General features: G+C 45.5%; 1 protein-coding gene across 2 annotated transcripts in view; it reads right to left on the bottom strand.

Annotated features, from left to right (window-relative positions):
* CTNNA2 (catenin alpha 2) overlaps positions 1 to 19,954 on the bottom strand; it is a 2,255,723-nt gene that overhangs the window by 64,474 nt on the left and 2,171,295 nt on the right. Inside the window, exon 18 of one of the 2 annotated variants that reach the window (XM_066572940.1) lies at positions 18,798 to 18,944. The exons of the other annotated variant lie outside the window; for it this stretch is intronic. Within the exon in view, the coding sequence (XP_066429037.1) occupies positions 18,798 to 18,944 (147 nt within the window). The remainder of the gene's footprint in view (positions 1 to 18,797; positions 18,945 to 19,954) is intronic. 2 annotated transcript variants of the gene reach the window in all.

The raw sequence follows: 19,954 nt of genomic DNA, 5'->3' as shown, positions 1-19,954 counted from the left end.
ACTCACGGTACGATGGATCTGTGTTTACCTTCTGATATTCCATCCTTCATTCTCTAACTAAGTGGAAAGCAGGGGGTTGTGTTTAAGCATATAGGTTAGGGTTGCCACTAAATTACAGTCAAGCACTGCGAGCCCAGTCTGTCCTTATGATGACCACTGGTACACGCTACCAAACTGTTGAGTGATCAACCCGAAAAAAACGCCCCCATTCACTGCCGGCTGAACCCTGTAGTTTACCTATCAAACCCTGACTGGCCGCATATGCTCACGTGTCCAATGTGCTTTTTCCTACTGTGTTGTGACTAGTGTGGTATAATGGTATTGGTAAAGTCTCATCCGCTAGAGTGATCGATGGAGGCTTTAGCGTTACAAGTGTTTGTAGTGGTGAGAGCGCATGGATCAGTCGATCCGTGACAACTAGAATCGTTAGGGGACTTCCAAAAAGGGGGCACTCAGACTGGCCTCCTGATACATGGACATGCAGATGTAGACGTAAACTATCTTGCAAAGCATGGGGTATTTAAACGTCATGGGCAGCCAAACGATTGGTGTATATACAATAAACCACTCCCACCATCTAAATGGTAGTATGCTTTCTAGCCAATCTAATTGCCGATTCTGTTAGATGACGATATTGAATGCGCATGCATCTCACCTTATGTTCAAGCACAATTACGTGCAGACATGATACAAATGAAATGCAACCCACACTCCAAGATCGTGCAGGTACGTGATGGCTCAACCAGATGGCGATAGTATACATGCATGAGTCTCACCGTATGGCCAAGCACAATTATGTTCAGATGATATACTAATGGAACCCACTCAATGCTCCACATTCGCAAAGCATGCATAGTAAACAATAATGTACTGTACACATGCGTACTTAAAGGAGATGTCCCGCGCCGAAACGGGGTTTTTTTTTTTTAAACCCCCCCCCCGTTCGGCGCGAGACAACCCCGATGCAGGGGTTAAAAAAACCACCCGCACAGCGCTTACCTGAATCCCGGCGGTCCGGCGTCTTCATACTCACCTGCTGAAGATGGCCGCCGTGATCCTCTGTCTTCATGGACCGCAGGGCTTCTGTGCGGTCCATTGCCGATTCCAGCCTCCTGATTGGCTGGAATCGGCACGTGACGGGGCGGAGCTACACGGAGCTACACGGAGCCCCATAGAGAAGAGGAGAAGACCCGGACTGCGCAAGCGCGGCTAATTTGGCCATCGGAGGGCGAAAATTAGTCGGCACCATGGAGACGAGGACGCCAGCAACGGAGCAGGTAAGTAAAAAACTTTTTATAACTTCTGTATGGCTCATAATTAATGCACAATGTATATTACAAAGTGCATTAATATGGCCATACAGAAGTGTATAGACCCACTTGCTGCCTCAGGACATCTCCTTTAAACTTTAGATTATCACATAGTCGTAGAATGAGATAATTTATATAGAAGTACAGTTGACTATAACTCCTTACACGTGTGCCCTTATATCAATACTGTCCAAGTTTATATTAACTGTTTGTAACTTTAAATGATGATGGAAAATACATTGTGTGCAATAAGAAAGAGTGTATTAAAAAACGGATCTCCTATAATGTTATGGTTATATATGGACTCATATCTTCACTATGTTGTATCCGTCTTTTATGATATATCTATAAAGACATTTTTCTGTCAGATGTAGAATACAAGTTATCCTATCGGTCAGATAAGGCCACCCATTGCCTCTACAAAAATCAGGGAAAGGACAGGGTCTCATTTAGACCGTTTGGTGCGACCATGTTTAATCCTTGTAACCATTCGGCCTCCTTACATAGCAATTTGTATCCCAATCTTCCCCACAGGGAGATTTCCAATTGGCCTCTATTACATTGAACTTTAAAACATTCAAATCTCCAGGATATTTTGCCAACACATACCTGGCAACTGGGATGTCTTTACCATTTCTTATACCATCCAGATGATCTTCTATTCTTTTCTTCGATTGGCGACTGGTCTTTCCCACATATTCTAGGGGGCTCGTGCATGAACACATGTAAACTACCCCCTCCGTTTTACAATTGCAAAAGTCATGTAAGAAGAACTCCTCACCCATACAATGACACCTAAAAGAGTTTGTCTGTACTGTATATGGGCGTGCATGCATCTGCCACAGCAAAGCATTCCAACCAAGTGTTCGTTCTTCTAGGGGCCTCATAGTGACTGTGAGTCAATCTATCTTTTAGTGCTCTTCCATTAGAAGAAGTCACCAAAGGGTGATCAGTGATTACATCACTTAAATCTTTGTTATTTCTCAAAATGCCCCAATATATTCTCAATATTCCAATAGCTTTTCCTGCCCTATCATTATAAGTGGTCATTACACGTATCTTTCTATTTGTCTTTCCCCTACTCTTTGGGACTAAAAGCTTGGATCTTTCAATATGCATTGCCATATCAAACCCTGGTGGAACGTACCATCAGGAATACTCCTCTGCTTGAACCAACTACGGAGCTCCCCTGCTTGCTCTCTGACAATACAATTTGAGGAAAAATTTTGATGGACCTGAGGTACTTCCCCTTGGGTATACCACTCCCGGGGTGCAAGGATGGTGGCTCTTTCACTTAAGCAATGTGTTTGTTGATGTATGTTTCCTAAAGCTCTTAGTTTGCAAACCCCCACAGCCATCCTTCTCAATACTTAAATCCAGGAATGTTAATCTCTGGAGGTGTATCTCACTCGTTAAGTGAATTCCGATATTATGATTAAGGCGTTCCATGAATCCATTAAGCGACACTTCAGTACCTCTAATGAATCTACCCCAAAAGGCAATTTAATCAGTCCACCAGTTCAGGAACAAATTAGCAAAGGTGTGCATGCTATGGCTTCGAGTAAATTCCGATAGCTTGACCACAAAAAAATTGTGAAGACTATACTAAATTCTCTTCATCTTCAATAAATATTTGATGAGACCCCCAAATCATATGGGATATTACTATATAGTGATTCCACATCTATTAGAAAATGTTGGACTCTTACACCAGCCCTTTTAGGTCACCCAGAACTGACCTGGATTATAGAGGAGTCCCGTTGGTCTAGAGGACTCCTCTACGAAGTACGTGTGAAAAAAATGTCTCTTCTTCATTGCCTATCTGGTATTTCTTGGTGGCTATCGACCCACCAAGAGTGCGGGAATTTTTCACTTCTAACTTTGCTTGTTTATATGACCAAGGTATTATTATAACCTGGTGGTTTCCCATGATGCTCTCCCTATGCATTAGGATGCTTATCAGGGATTTGGTGCTGGATTGGATTTTTAACCACATTGAAGGCAACCTTGGACCAGCAGTCAGACGCTTGTGAACTGATGGGCATTCCATACCAGATGAGTCCATCCTAAACTCATATATATATATATAAGAAATGTTTCCATTGTTCAGAGCACTATCCATATTTATATCCATGTCAGAACAAATGTTGTTTCAGTAGCATGCCATGCACCCCTGTTAGTACTGTTAATAAAGTCGTAGGCCCATATCCAGCATATATGCGATGTGTGCAAAAAATATATTCCTACTTATGAAACAAAGAAGCTCCTTGTCAGTATTCCAAGCAGAATCCTTATAAAGTCTCCCGGTAAGATGATCAAATTCAGCACAGGAACTCACAGCATGATCAAAACAGCACTCAAGATTACACAAGGAGCTGCTCACATACACAAGACTCAAAAGCGCGTCAGTCACTGCAATGTGGCTGCAAAGTGAATATATATGAAGGCGAACGGTTGCGGTGACACCAGCATAAATCATGTGACAAGCAAATAGAGCTCCTTCAGGTGTGATAAATGTCTTCAAATGTGGCGAGAATTTCTTAATGCTAGATAGAACACATAAGTGATTATCAAGACTGATCCCGGCGTACGCCGAACACGTTCTTAGGCAGCGGCCTCCTGTGGAAGATTAGAACACAGAATGGCAATAGATGCAGTGAAGTCCTGAGTAAATGAGAAGAAGTGGCTACAGACTTTATTTACAGAGAGACATATGTGTGCTCGTAGTTCGGCAGATTGACGCCATTAATAACCATTTTCTCCATGGGAAACCTGACTTTGGTGTGCATAGCTTGTGGCATCATCTTCCCTGGGGGTCTGATGATACCAGCATGTTGTCATGTTATATTGTGATTTATATTTAGAAATATGCTGTTTTCTGTATTCCTGTATACAAGATTTACTGACGTATGCCGATCTGACACAGTGCACTTATATACTGAATGGACTAAATGATGCTACATGCAACCAGCTGGGATTGGTGTATGGGCCAAAGGAGAAAACGGCACCACCGTTTCTGTTATCAGGGGCCTCCAATGCCCTGTTAAATGGAAATCATAGTGTCTGCTGGGTACTGTAATAAACATATAGGCATAATAAACAATGCATTCAGAAAGTCTTCCAGGCCTTTCATTTTTTTTTTTTTTTTTACATTTTCTCATATCATGGCCTTGTGCAAATAAAAAAATCAAGTTTTCCCCATTTTTCTGCACCCCATAATGACAAAGTTAAAACAGAATGTTAGATGTAAATTTCTTACAGAAGATAAACTAACATTTAGCATTGACATAAGTATTCACACCCTGTACTCAGCACTTAGTTGAAGCACCTTTGGCAGCGATTACAGCCTCCAGTCTTTTTGGATATGATGCCACAAGCTTTTCACACTTGGATTTGGGGCAGAGGCGTAACTTGAAATTTCTGAGCCCCAATACAAAATCGGTAACAGGGCTCCCAACTATAATGCTTTATTCATAGTACTGGGCTTCCTATATGGAGAAGAGAGGCCTTATGGGCCCCCAAAGGCTCCTGGGCCCGAGTGCAACCGCATCCCCTGCATCCCTTACAGTTACGCCCCTGCTTTGGGGATTTTCTACTATTCTTCTCTGCAGATCCTCTCAAGCTCTGTCAGATTGGATGGGGGCCGTATGTGGATGGCCATTTCCAGGTCTCTGCAGAGATGTTTGATTGGGTTCATGTCACAGCTATGGCTGGGCCTCTGAAGGACATTCACAGAGTTGTCCCCAAGTCACTTCTATGTTATCTTGGCTGTAGATTGGCTTGTTGGAAGATGAACCTCCTTCCCAGTCTGAAGTCCCTTGTGCTCTGGATCAGGTTTTCATTAATATCTCTGTACTTTGCTCCATTCAGCTTTCCATCAGCCCTGAACAGTATCCCTGTGCCAGCCAATAAAAAGCAAACCCACAGCACAATGCTGCCACTTCTGAAGGAGAACGGGTGCTTAGTGCAGGCTGCAGATTTACTGGGCTGGGGTTAGAAACTCACATCTGCAGTACGGAAGCAAATAGAGAGGCAGCCACAAGTACACCCCTACCTTCAGGACAGGACTTTGGGAGCTCCATTGTAAACTACTTGAATTTTCACAATCTGGATGCTGAAAAACGTGAGTTGATTGTTTCCCCTCCTGTCTTCTTGGACTCTTTCCCACTATGGGTGTCTCGAGACATCGCACCAGGGAGCAGAGACCTTACCATCATCCCCAAACCTTTCACTGTAGTGCATCCAGGTGGGAAAGAGACACATCCTGTAACAAACAGCAGGAACATCAAGTTTATTTACCCTACTCCTACAAATCTCTGCAGTGCCACTTTTCAGGAGTTAGAAGAGGCGATGTACCATCTACCTTCTAATAGCTGGTGATGCAGAGGCATTACACCAGCTCTCATTTGCATACCAAATTTCCCAGATGAGCATTGCATGGCCTTTAAATTTTCCTCACACCCACTAGGCGTTCTCCACAAGTTGAAACTACATTCCAGCTTACACATGCCTGCAACAGATGGGATTGCAGATAATTAGGAAACAGAGCATTTACACCATTATATAGTAGGATGCTCCCCACTTATGATGATGTGTGCCAAGGGGTTGTAATTGAAGTTGGGAGCATAGGCATAGACTGCCTGAAGTACAGTAAAGACTGACTCAAGCAAAGTGGTATGAGAGAGGAAGTGAAGGTGAAACACGGTTGCTATTTGGCATCATATTATTGGTTTCAGAATACTTAGAAGAATATGTGGCAGCCCTTATAAGCAAAGTCATATTGGTGATTGTTGGTTGTTATCAGTCGGCATGTTATCCTTTTCTAAGACTTCATTCTTATCCAGTATGCAGTGCAGCTATCATTAATGTATCTTATGCATGCCCAAAAATTCAAGAATTAATTTGCATTTGTACAGGTAGGAACTCAGCTTTTTGGTGGTATAGACTATATATTGCATCCTCTCTTATTGGCTTTGCTATTAGAGCATCCATCAACAGCAGAAAGCCTTCTTGTTGATGGTTTTTAGGTAGCAACAGAATATTTGTACATTATATTCACATTATATTACAAATATTGGTTACATTTTAGATACAACTTGTTATTCATGTAATTTCATTCAAAATTAGGAGTAAGGCCCCCTGCACATGGGCGGAAATTCCGAGGCGGGATTTCCCACAGAATTTCCACCCGTGCCCGATTGCAAGCTTTGACTTCAAGTCGACAAACACCTGAGCCCAGATGCTGTCTTGAAATTCTGCAAGTTGCATCTCCATATTATCAATTTGCATCCATTGGAAACCATTTAATTCCAAACTACTGTAGATGGCTACCTTAGGATGCTTAATTATTTTCATGGTCTGTTCTAGGCTTCAAAAGTAATTAAAGGGGTTGTCTCACGCCGAAACAGTTTTTTTTTTATTCAATAGGCCCCCCGTTCGGCGCGAGACAAACCCAAGGGATGGGTTAAAAAAAAAAAAGTTTATTACTTACCCAAATCCCCGCGATGCGGCGACTTCTTTCTTCCTTTACCAAGATGGCCGCTGGGATCTTCACCCACGATGCACCGCGGGTCTTCTCCCATGGTGCACCGTGGGCTCTGTGCGGTCCATTGCCGATTCCAGCCTCCTGATTGGCTGGAATCGGCACACGTGACGGGGTGGAGCTACGAGGACCAGCTCTCTGGCACGAGCGGCCCTATTCACCAGGGAGAAGACCGGACTGCGCAAGCGCGTCTAAAAACGCCAGAAGACAGCGAATTTAGACGCATCCATGGCGACGGGGACGCCAGCAATGGAGCAGATAAGTGAATAACTTCTGTATGGCTCATAATTAATGCACGATGTGTATTACAAAGTGCATTAATATGGCCATACAGAAGTGCTGAACCCCACTTGCTGCCGCGGGACAACCCCTTTAAATCTATCCCTGAACTGGTCAAGTAACGAGTCTAAAACATGTTGGTACTTTGTATGCAAGGGTTCCATTTCATTGGGTACAGCTGCACTGGTCTTCTCAAAATACTTTGTTCTCGAGGAAAATACTTATAAGTTTTAGTTTCTACTAGAGATGAGCGAACGTGTTCTTCCGAGCTTGATATTCGTGCGAATATTAGGGTGTTCGGGATGTTCGTTATTCGTAACGAACACCATGCGGTGTTCTGGTTATTTTCACTTCCTTCCCTGAGACGTTAGCGCGCTTTTCTGGCCAATTGAAAGACAGGGAAGGCATTACAACTTCCCCCTGTGACGTTCAAGCCCTATACCACCCCCCTGCTGTGAGTGGCTGGGAAGATCAGGTGTCACCCGAACATAAAAGTCGGCCCCTCCCGCGGTTCGCCTCAGATGCGGTGTGAGTTAGATGAGGGACAGTGCTGTTTGTACCGGAGCTGCTGTAGGGAAAGAATTGGTAGTTAGTGTAGGCTTCAAGACCCCCCAAAGGTCCTTATTAGGGCCACTGATAGCTGTGTGTTGGCTGCTGTTAGCAGTGGCAAATTTTTTTTTCTCAAAATCGCCTCTGCAGACCGTTGCACCTGGCATTAGGGACAGAAGTGCTGCATAGGCAGGGAGAGTGTTAGGAGTGAGTGTAGCCTTCAAGAACCTCAACGGTCCTTTCTAGGGCCATATTTATCCGTGTGCAGTACTGTCCAGGCTGCTGTTAGCTGTGCTGCATTTTTTTTTTGCTTCTCAAAATCGCCTCTGCAGAGCATTGCACCCTCCATTGATACTGCAGGGAAAGAATTGTATAGGCAGGGCGACAACACAGTTGTTATTCATAGAATATACGCAGTGCTGCCTTTTGGTGCCAAAAAACTGAAAACAAATCTATTTGTCCAGCCTCTGTCCGTCCTAAGGGCTGTGGACACGTGTGAGCTGCGTGAACAACATTGCTAAATCAGACGCACCCAGCTACGCTTTACTGCTGGCTTCGCCATTTGCTTTCCTTAATTGGGAAAAAAATACCTGCTCTCCAAGAGTTATAATAACTCTGCTACCCTCACGTTCTGTGACACATAAGCAGGGACACAGCACAGTTATTAAACTTCTCATGTTCATTGAATATACGCAGTGCTGCCTTTTGGTGGAAAAAAACTGAAAACAAATCTATTTGTCCAGCCTCTGTCCGTCCTAAGGGCGGTGGACACGTGTGAGCTGCGTGAACAACATTGCTAAATCAGACGCACCCAGCTACGCTTTACTGCTGGCTTTGCCATTTGCTTTCCTTAATTGGGAAAAAAATACCTGCTCTCCAAGAGTTATAATAACTCTGCTACCCTCACGTTCTGTGACACATAAGCAGGGACACAGCACAGTTATTAAACTTCTCATGTTCATTGAATATACGCAGTGCTGCCTTTTGGTGGAAAAAAACTGAAAACAAATCTATTTGTCCAGCCTCTGTCCGTCCTAAGGGCGGTGGACACGTGTGAGCTGCGTGAACAACATTGCTAAATCAGACACACCCAGCTACGCTTTACTGCTGGCTTCGCCATTTGCTTTCCTTAATTGGGAAAAAAATACCTGCTCTCCAAGAGTTATAATAACTATGCTACCTTCACGTTCTGTGACACATTAGCAGGGACACAGCACAGTTATTAAACTTAGATAATTCATTCACTAGAGGCAGTGGGGCCTTTCGTTTTCCAAAAAGGGCAAAAATTATATTTGGCCTGCAGTCTTGCGCCAATTTATTTCCTGCCTGTGAAATCAAATCACTGGTAATACAGCATGCTGAGGGGTAGGGGTAGGCCTAGAGGACGTGGACGCGGCCGAGGACGCGGAGGGCCAAGTCAGGGTGTGGGCACAGCCCGAGCTCCTGATCCCGGTGTGTCGCAGCCGACTGCTGCGCGATTAGGAGAGAGGCACGTTTCTGGCGTCCCCACATTCATCGCCCAATTAATGGGTCCACGCGGGAGACGGTTATTAGAAAATGAGCAGTGTGAGCAGGTCCTGTCCTGGATGGCAGAAAGTGCTTCGAGCAACCTATCGTCTACCCGCAGTTCTGCGCCGTCCACTGCTGCCAATCCGAATCCTCTGTCTGCTGCTCCTCCTTCCTCCCAGCCTCCTCACTCCACTACAATAACACCTGCTCAGGAGCGGGAACACTCCCAGGAACTGTTCTCGGGCCCCTGCCTAGATTGGGCAGCAGCGGTTCCTCTCCCACCAGAGGAGTTTATCGTCACTGATGCCCTACCATTCGAAAGTTCCCGGGGTCCGGGGGAAGAGGCTGGGGACTTCCGCCAACTGTCTCAACAACTTTCTGTGGGTGAGGAGGACGATGACGATCAGACACAGTTGTCTTGCAGTGAGGTAGTAGTAAGGGCAGTAAGTCCGAGGGAGCAGCGCACAGAGGATTCGGAGGAAGAGCAGCAGGACGATGAGGTGACTGACCCCACCTGGTGTGCAACGCTTACTCAGGAGGACAGGTCTTCAGAGGGGGAGTCAAGGGCATCAGCAGGGCAGGTTGCAAGAGGCAGTGCGGTGGCCAGGGGTAGAGGCAGGGCCAGACCGAATAATCCACCAAGTGTTTCCCAAAGCGCCCCCTCGCGCCATGCCACCCTGCAGAGGCCGAGGTGCTCTAAGGTCTGGCAGTTTTTCACAGAGACGCCTGACGACCGACGAACAGTGGTGTGCAACCTTTGTTGCGCAAAACTCAGCCGGGGAGCCAACACCAACAGCCTCACCACCACCACCATGCGCAGACATATGATGGCCGTCGCTTGCGCAAGTGTTCGAGCGCAAGCGCAAGTACGCCGCCACGCACCCGCACGCTCAAACGTTAACCGTCCGCATAGCAAAATTCATCAGCCTTGAGATGCTGCCGTATAGGGTTGTGGAAACTGAGTCCTTCAAAAGTATCATGGAGGCGGCGGCCCCGCGCTACTCAGTTCCCAGTCGCCACTACTTTTCCCGATGTGCCGTCCCAGCCCTGCACGACCACGTCTCCCGCAACATTGTGCGCGCCCTCACCAACGCGGTTACTGCCACGGTCCACTTAACTACGGACACGTGGACAAGCGCAGGCGGGCAGGGCCACTACATCTCCCTGACGGCACATTGGGTGAATTTAGTGGAGGCTGGGACAGAGTCAGAGCCTGGGACCGCTCACGTCCTACCCACCCCCAGAATTGCGGGCCCCAGCTCGGTGGTGGTATCTGCGGAGGTGTATGCTTCCTCCACTAAAGCACCCTCCTCCTCCTCCTCCTCCTCTGTCTCGCAATCAAGATGTGTTAGCAGCAGCATGTCGCCAGCAGTCGGTGTCGCGCGGTGTGGCAGCACAGCGGTGGGCAAGCGTCAGCAGGCCGTGCTGAAACTACTCAGCTTAGGCGATAAGAGGCACACGGCCCACGAACTGCTGCAGGGTCTGACAGAGCAGACCGACCGCTGGCTTGCGCCGCTGAGCCTCCAACCGGGCATGGTCGTGTGTGACAACGGGCGTAACCTGGTGGCGGCTCTGCAGCTCGGCAGCCTCACGCACGTGCCATGCCTGGCCCACGTCTTTAATTTGGTGGTTCAGCGCTTTCTGAAAAGCTACCCACGCTTGTCAGACCTGCTCGTAAAGGCGCGCCGGCTCTGCGCACATTTCCGCAAGTCCCACACGGACGCTGCCACCCTGCGCACCCTGCAACATCACTTTAAGCTGCCAGTGCACCGACTGCTGTGCGATGTGCCCACACGGTGGAACTCTACGCTCCACATGTTGGCCAGGCTCTATGAACAACGTAGAGCTATAGTCGAATACCAACTCCAACATGGGCGGCGCAGTGGGAGTCAGCCTCCTCAATTCCTTTCAGAAGAGTGGGCCTGGTTGGCAGACATCTGCCATGTCCTTGGTAATTTTGAGGAGTCTACCCAGGTGGTGAGCGGCGATGCTACAATCATTAGCGTCACCATTCCTCTGCTATGCATCTTGAGAAATTCCCTGCAAACCATAAAGGCAGCTGCTTTGCGCTCGGAAACGGGGGCGGGGGAAGACAGTATGCCGCTGGATAGTCAGGGCACCCTCCTGTCTATTTCTCAGCGCGTACAGGAGGAGGAGGAGGAGCATGAGGAGGATGAGGAGGAGGGGGAAGAGACAGCTTGGCCCGCTGCTGACGGTACACCGGCTGATTGCCTGTCATCCTTTCAGCGTGTATGGCCTGAGGAGGAGGAGGAGGAGGAGGAGGATCCTGATAGTGATCTTCCTAGTGAAGACAGCCATGTGTTGCGTACAGGTACCCTGGCACACATGGCTGACTTCATGTTAGGATGCCTTTCTCGTGACCCTCGCGTTGCACGCATTCTGGCCACGACGGATTACTGGGTGTACACACTGCTCGATCCACGGTATAAGGAGAACCTGCCCACTCTGATTCCCGAAGAGGAAAGGGGTTCGAGAGTGTTGCTATACCACAGGACCCTTGCGGACAAGCTGATGGTAAAATTCCCAGCCGACAGCGCTAGTGGCAGAAGGCGCAGTACCGAGGGCAAGGTAGCAGAGGATGTGCGTAGATCGAGCAGCATGTACATCCCAGGCAGTGCAACAGTCTTTAAGGGCCTGGCCAGCTTTATGGCTCCCCACCAAGACTGTGTCACCGCTCCCCAGTCACGGCTGAGTCGGCGGGAGCACTGTAAAAGGATGGTGAGGGAGTACGTAGCGGATCGCACGACCATCCTTGGTGACGCCTCTGCCCCCTACAACTACTGGGTGTCGAAGCTGGACATGTGGCCTGAACTAGCGCTGTATGCCCTGGAGGTGCTTGCTTGTCCTGCGGCTAGCGTCTTGTCGGAGAGGGTGTTTAGTGCGGCTGGGGGAATCATCACAGATAAGCGTAGCCGCTTGTCAACCGACAGTGCCGACAGGCTAACACTCATCAAGATGAACAAAGGCTGGATTTCCCCAGACTTCTGTTCTCCACCAGCGGACAGCAGCGATACGTAAGCAATACGTAGGCTGCACCCGCGGATGGAAGCTACGTTCTCTCTCACCATCCAAAACGGGGACATTTCTGCTTCATCAATCTGTGTCTAATATTCCTCCTCCTCCTCCTCCTGCTCCTCCTCCTGAAACCTCACGTAATCACGCTGAACGGGCAATTTTTCTTAGGGCCACAAGGCTCACTCAAATAATTTTTCAGAACAATTTTTATAAGTTTCAATGCGCTTAAAAGCATTGGAACTTTAACTTGAACCAATTTTTCGTTACACTGGGCTGCCTCCAGGCCTAGTTACCACTTAAGCCACATTAACCAAAGCGATTAATGGGTTTCACCTGCCCTCTTGGCTGGCCATGGCCAATTTTTGGGATGTACATTAGTACTGTTGATACAGCAATTTTTGTGGGCCCTCGCCTACAGTGTAATCAAATTAATTTTTAGCCCACCTGCATTACAGCTGACGTTACCTCAGCTGTGTTGGGCAATGCAATGGGATATTTTTATGTACCGCCGGTGGGTTCCAGGGAGCCACCCATGCTGTAGGTGCACACTGAGTTTTTAATACATCTGTACACTTCTAAAGAACCCGTCTGACTGGGGCATGCAGTGTGGGCCGAAGCCCACCTGTATTACGCACGACATTACTACCTCAGCTGTGTTGGGCAATGCAATGGGATATTTCTATGTACCGCCGGTGGCTTCCTGGCACCCACCCAGGCAGTGGGTCCACAGGGAGTTTAACCTACATGTGTCCACTTGTAAAGAACCCCAGTCTGACTGGGGCATGCAGTGTGGGCCGAAGCCCACCTGCATTAAGCACGACATTACTACCTCAGCTGTGTTGGGCAATGCAATGGGATATTTTTATGTACCGCCGGTCGGTTCCAGGGAGCCACCCATGCTGTAGGTGCACACTGAGTTTTTAATACATCTGTACACTTCTAAAGAACCCGTCTGACTGGGGCATGCAGTGTGGGCCGAAGCCCACCTGCATTAAGCACGACATTACTACCTCAGCTGTGTTGGGCAATGCAATGGGATATTTCTATGTACCGCTGGTGGCTTCCTGGCACCCACCCAGGCAGTGGGTCCACAGGGAGTTTAACCTACATGTGTCCACTTGTAAAGAACCCCAGTCTGACTGGGGCATGCAGTGTGGGCCGAAACCCACCTGCATTAACCCTTTCCAGTCCACTGTGTGACCTGTGAAGACATTAGGGTTTAAGGCTGTACAGCTCCGTTGTTGGTAGACGTCTGTCGGGGTTCTCTTACTGTATATTGCCAGCCTCTCTGCTGTCGGAGCCTATCCTACGTGTCAGCTCATGCAGTACTGGCTTTAGCCAGCATATAGCGCCGTTGTAAAAGGGTTAAGCACAACATTACTACCTCAGCTGTGTTGGGCAATGCAATGGGATATTTCTATGTACCGCCGGTGGCTTCCTGGCACCCACCCATGCTGTAGGTGCACACGGAGTTTTTACTACATCTGTACACTTATAAAGAACCCCAGTCAGACTGGGGCATGCAGTGTGGGCCGAAGCCCACCTGCATTAAGCATGACATTACTACCTCAGCTGTGTTGGGCAATGCAATGGGATATTTCTGTGTACCGCCGGTGGGTTCCAGGGAGCCACCCATGCTGTGGGTCGACAGGGACTTCACAATAGGGAGTTGTACCTGCCTGTGTCTATGAATTAAAAAGCCCGGTCTGACTGGGGCATGCAGACACCTTGACAGAATGAATAGTGTGTGGCACATAGGTTCCCCATTGCTATGCCCACGTGTGCAGCTCCTGATGGCGGTGGCACAGGATTCTATTTCTCATTGCTTCTGTACAGCATTGTGGGCTATCGCTCCGCCACTTTTAAAGAGGGTCGCTGCCTAGCCGTGCCAACCTCTGCAGTGTGTGCCTGCGGTCCCTCGTCATGGCAGACGCAATTCTAAATAGACATGAGCGTGGTGTGGCATGAGAGCAGCTGAAGGCTGCCCAGGGACACTTTGGTGTGCGCTGTGGGGGGGGAGGGGGGCGGTTGGGCAGCATGTAACCCAGGAGAAGTGTCAGTGGAGTGTCATGCAGGCAGTGATTGTGCTTTGTTGGAGGTAGTGTGGTGCTTAGCAAAGGTATGCCATGCTAATGAGGGCTTTTCAGAAGTAAAAGTTGTTGGGAGGGGGGGGGGCCCACTCTTGCCGGTATTGTGGCTTAATAGTGGGACCTGGGAACTTGAGATGCAGCCCAACATGTAGCCCCTCGCCTGCCCTATCCGTTTCTGTGTCGTTCCCATCACTTTGTTGAATTGCCCAGATTTTCACACATGAAAACCTTAGCGAGCATCGGCGATATACAAAAATGTTCTGGTCGCCCATTGACTTCAATGGGGTTCGTTGTTCGAAACGAACCCTCGAGCATCCCGGGAAGTTCGTTCCGAATAACGAACACCCGAACATTTTGGTGTTCGCTCATCTCTAGTTTCTACATCTTGCTTAAAAAAGTTTAAGTTTACTTTCAAAAGCTTTTATGTATCCAAACATTATGTCAATACTTGTCGTAACAACCTTGTAACTTTAAGTTCAGTTCAATAATGTGAACAGAGAGATCTGTAAGAATCATCAGGGTGTTGACTCACTTATCATTGAGCTGAAGAAAGTTTCCCAGATCCTTATCCTTCAAATTTCTTCAAAGCACTCCACAAAGCGCTCAAGAACGTTGCCTCGGCTCAGCCATCGTACATTATTGTACATCAGCAGTCTATTGTAGGTGGAATCAAGTGCAGAAAATGCTTGCTTGTTAAGGGGGCGAGCAGCTATTAAATTAACAATTTTTGTAACAACTGACATTAAGTTGGTGAATCCTGCCTTGGCACATAAAGCCTCGTGATGGATAATACAGTGAAAAGGCACAATCTAGAGATGAGCGAGCATACTCGCTAAGGGCAATTGCTTGAGCGAGCATTGCCCTTAGCGAGTACCTTCCGCTCGAGAGAAAAGGTTCGGCTGCCGGCGCAGGTGACAGGTGAGTTGCGGCGGTGAGCAGGGGGAGCGGGGGAGGGAGGGAGAGAGAGATCTTCCCTCCGTTCCTCCCCGCTCTCCCCCACAGCTCCCTACCCACCGCTGGCAGCCGAACCTTTTCTCTCGAGCGGGCAGGTACTCACTAAGGGCAATTGCCCGCTCGAGAGAAAAGGTTCGGCTGCCGGCGCGGGTGACAGGTGAGTTGCGGCTGTGAGCAGGGGGAGCGGGGGGGGGGGGGAGGGAGAGATCTCCCCTCCATTCCTCCCCGCTCTCCCCCGCCTCTCCCTGTCCGCTGCCGGCAGCCGAACCTTTTCTCTCGAGCGGGCAGGTACTCGCTAAGGGCAATGCTCGCTCGAGCAATTGCCCTTAGCGAGTATGCTCGCTCATCACTAGCACAATCGGATGTCCAATAGCTTCCGTAAGCAATTTGACAAATCCGACATTTTTCCCCACCATGTTTGGTGCCCCGTCTGTCGTCACTGACATAACTTTAGAGATATCAATGCTTAGGTCACGGAATGTTTGTATAACTACCTTACATATTTCGCTTACTGATGTACTTGTTGGCACTGATACTAACTTTATCAACTCCTCTCTCATTGTGAGACCATCAGAATATCGACCATTAATGGCCAACTGAGCATGTGATGTGACATCAGTAGTTTCACCAAGAGGGATTGAAAAATATTTACATATTTAGGGCCTAGAACATAAATTTCATTTTACACAAACGTGTTTGTCCCCCTGACAATATTTTTTGTGATAACAATGCATTTATTTATAAACATGATCATAAACATTAAGAAAATCACAGGAAGCGGCCATATAATTACTGCTGTACTGATACAAGAGGGCAGGCATAAACACCCCATCCCAAACATGGAGACAACTAAACTACTAAATTGAGAAGCAATTTGCACAGCTGAAGGCACTGATGAGAAGCCACTAATATGTCTTTCTTATATTGAGGGGGGCGGCTACTATATGTTACACATAAAGAGGGCATATACAGGGTATCAGGCTACATGGTACATGTAGTGCACCATGTAGGCTTACAACATATTAATGACGCCATATTTCAATCTAGCGATCTGCCCTGTACCCCATAGGAGAACCACACTGGCACTGGCACCCTGGGCACCATAAACATGATCATAACCCTAATCCTAAGCCTAACCCTAAACATAATCATAACCCTAACCCCTAACCATAACCTGAACCAACAAAGGACATTCATACTATAAGACAGTTTGATAAATCTCTGCCAATCTCACAGAGGAAGTAGCTGGGTGACATCATCTTCACTTGTTCAATTAGGGGACATCATCTTCCCCTGATTCAACTTTACTACTGCAAGCATGCAATATGTGCTGTAGATAGGAGATATGAGATAGATAGGTAGATGGATGGATAGATATATAGATAGATAAACAAATAAATAGATATGAGATGGATAGATAGATAGATAGATAGATAGATAGATAGATAGATAGATAGATAGATAGGAGATAGATAGATAGATAGATAGGAGATATGAGATAGATAGAAAGAGAGATAGATAGATAGATATGAGATAGATAGATAGATAGATAGATAGATAGATAGATAGATAGATAGATAGATAGATAGATAGATAGGAGATATGAGAGAGATATATGTGCGATAGATAGGAGATATGAGATAGATAGATAGCTATGAGATAGATAGATAGATAGATAGATAGATAGATAGATAGATAGATAGATAGATAGATATATATTTGGTATGAGTTAGATAGTAGATATGAGATAGATAGATAGATATGAGATAGATAGATAGATAGATAGATAGATACATAGATACATAGATAGATAGTTGGTATGAGTTAGATAGTAGATATGAGATAGATAGATAGATAGATAGATAGATAGATAGATAGATAGATAGATAGATAGATAGATATCAGAAGCATGATATGCCACTGACTTCTATAGCAGCCAAGCTATATGTCCGTATTCCTCAATCCATATTTCCCACTTGCTTTAAGAATACTAAAGTTTATTAAACTCCACCAATAAGCTTCTTTGAATAAAACATACAGTCTGAATTTAAGACCTGTCTCTTAGGCATAGATATGAACCAGTTGTCAGAAGATTACCATTTTTCACACTACATTCCCAGGGTTGGATGGATGGATAGATAGATAGATAGATAGATAGATAGATAGATAGATAGATAGATAGATAGATAGATAGGAGATAGACAGATATGAGATAGATAGATAGAGAGATAGATATTAGATAGATAGATAGATAGATAGATAGATAGGAGATAGATAGATAGATAGATAGATAGGAGATAGATAGATGGATAGATAGATAGATAGATAGATAGATAGATAGATAGATAGATAGATAGATAGATAGATAGATAGATAGATAGATAGATAGGAGATAGATAGATGGATAGATATGAGATTGAGATGAGGTAGATAGATATTAGATAGATAGATAGATAGATAGATAGATAGATAGATAGATAGATAGATATGAGATAGATCACATGATGTTTATATTATTTATTTCCTAATCTCTCCCAGCGTTTAGATGCAATGAAGACTTTTAAAAAATTCTGTCAATCTCCACCTGACATATTCTCCCCATGTATTCTGCAACTACAGCACAGTGCCTAATCCGTGGCATTTTCTCCACTTGCACTGCATAGAAATTGTTTTCTGACTGATATTTTACACCAGCCACATAGTTCTAGAGATGTAAGCTGCTCCCTGCCGGAGAAGAAGATGGACAGAAAACAGATCCCTTCTCATATGCAGACCTATACAATCTGCAGAAATCCCTTAAGCAATCAATCAGTCTGGTATATATGTACGCACTAGGATGTCCCTGTCTTTGTTATAAATCCCTAAATGTCCTTTCTCACTCAGGTTTGACTTTGGACCGGGGAACTGACAGTTTCTCATCAATCAGAGCAATGAACATTTCATTGAAAAGGTTGTGATCATGTTCTTTTTTACTTTGATTTATGTACTATGCATTATTGCTCCTTGCTTGGCTTTCATTGGGAAGTGACGGGACACACACGGAGGTGGCATCCAGTTTAGAAAGAATGAAAAAAAAAAATGAGTAAAGCAAAAATCCCTGTGGGCCGACAACCTTCTCATGACCCTCTCTTGCCCTTTTGTGCAATATTTTTGACATCTTGACAGGTTTAATAGGCACCCAGGAGGCAGCAAAGGCAGAGAAAAGATCCAAACAAAGTACCAGGTTTTTCTAAAATGCTACAGAATACATAAAAAGCCAAGCAAAAAGCATTGCTTGCGCAGAAAAGCAAAGCAACAGCCATTAATCCTAACTCCCAGCTATATAAACCACAAAAGAAATGAGCCATAACTCGGACTTTGCACCATAGATCACAGATTGTCTACAGATCCTTAACACAGAAGTTTACACGGAATGTAAGCAACGGCAGTCATAAAAGCAAAAGCAAGCACGAAAAAAAGTGATAAATTCAGTTGAAATGATGAAATGCAAACTTAATAGAAATGCAGATTAAAGTTGGCATTACTTACCATGCTTGAGTCCCTGCTTCCGTTGCCAAAAAGAGCTCCTTCAGCACAGGAGGGGAGTAGGTCGAGGGAAAGTTGACTATCCCTGCTACCAGCTATGACATCACCTGCTACGTCATAAAAGGTAGTGAAAGTGCTCTGCATTCCGGGCTGATTTTCAAGAAATATAGAAGAGAGAAAGTGTAAAAGAGTAAAAGAGAGGAACGTACAGGTTTCTTTAGGAAATTTTTTAAAAAAAGAAAAAGAAAAAGTATGCACGAGGGTTCTGTAAAAGTAATAATAATAATAATACTTGATGCTCTAGCCTCTGGTACAGATTTATTAGTAAAGATTCATTAGAGTTCTAGAGGGGCTTTGGAAATTTGGGACAACATAAAAGATTTGCCCCAAGTTTGGGAAATGTTATAGGTTATAATAAACCCCTCCCCCAATTGACTTTTCCAGAGAAGCCAGACTAGCAGAGCATTTTAACCACAAATAGAGGCAGCCGGTGATGTCATTACTAGGGATGGGTGAATATTTCCACTTATAGCCAATGGACAGAGCGTCAATTTTTTTTCCATAACGAAAAAAAAAAATTATAATGAGGTACTGTATATGGCCGATGTGGGAAATAGAAGGATGGACAGGAAACAAAAACAGTGACATTTATGGGTTACTATATGAAATGCCAGATTATGATTATAACAGCTATTAAAAAAGTATAATTAATCATATGTATGCACTTATGCATATCGAGTGGCCTGCTATGATCTACTCTATGGAGTATCCTATCCATTCACCCATCCATAGTCAACACACAGTCATGATTGTTTGGACACAATTATCTTATTTTAGGCTGTGGTTTTATATATCTACTGCAGGAATATAACAATATATAGAAATTAAACATAGTATTACATTATTTGCCCATTTAACATTTTTAAGTTGCATGAATTACAGTTTTTGTAAAAAGAAAATCAGAATTTTTGAATAATAATTTTCTAACTGTCGTCAATAATTATAATATGAACAGATTATCATAAGTAGTTATAGAAAATCAAGTAATTGTGTTTGATCCTTTTTGATAGTCATTGTGTGTTTGATCCTTTTTGATTCATGGAATGTATTTTTTGTGGAGTATGGGCATAACTAAAAATTCACACCAAGTCAGTGGCGAC

Source organism: Eleutherodactylus coqui, chromosome 7, assembly GCF_035609145.1.
Source record: "Eleutherodactylus coqui strain aEleCoq1 chromosome 7, aEleCoq1.hap1, whole genome shotgun sequence".
Classification (NCBI taxonomy): Eukaryota; Metazoa; Chordata; class Amphibia; order Anura; family Eleutherodactylidae; genus Eleutherodactylus; species Eleutherodactylus coqui.
This window is presented reverse-complemented; position numbering and strand designations above follow the sequence as displayed.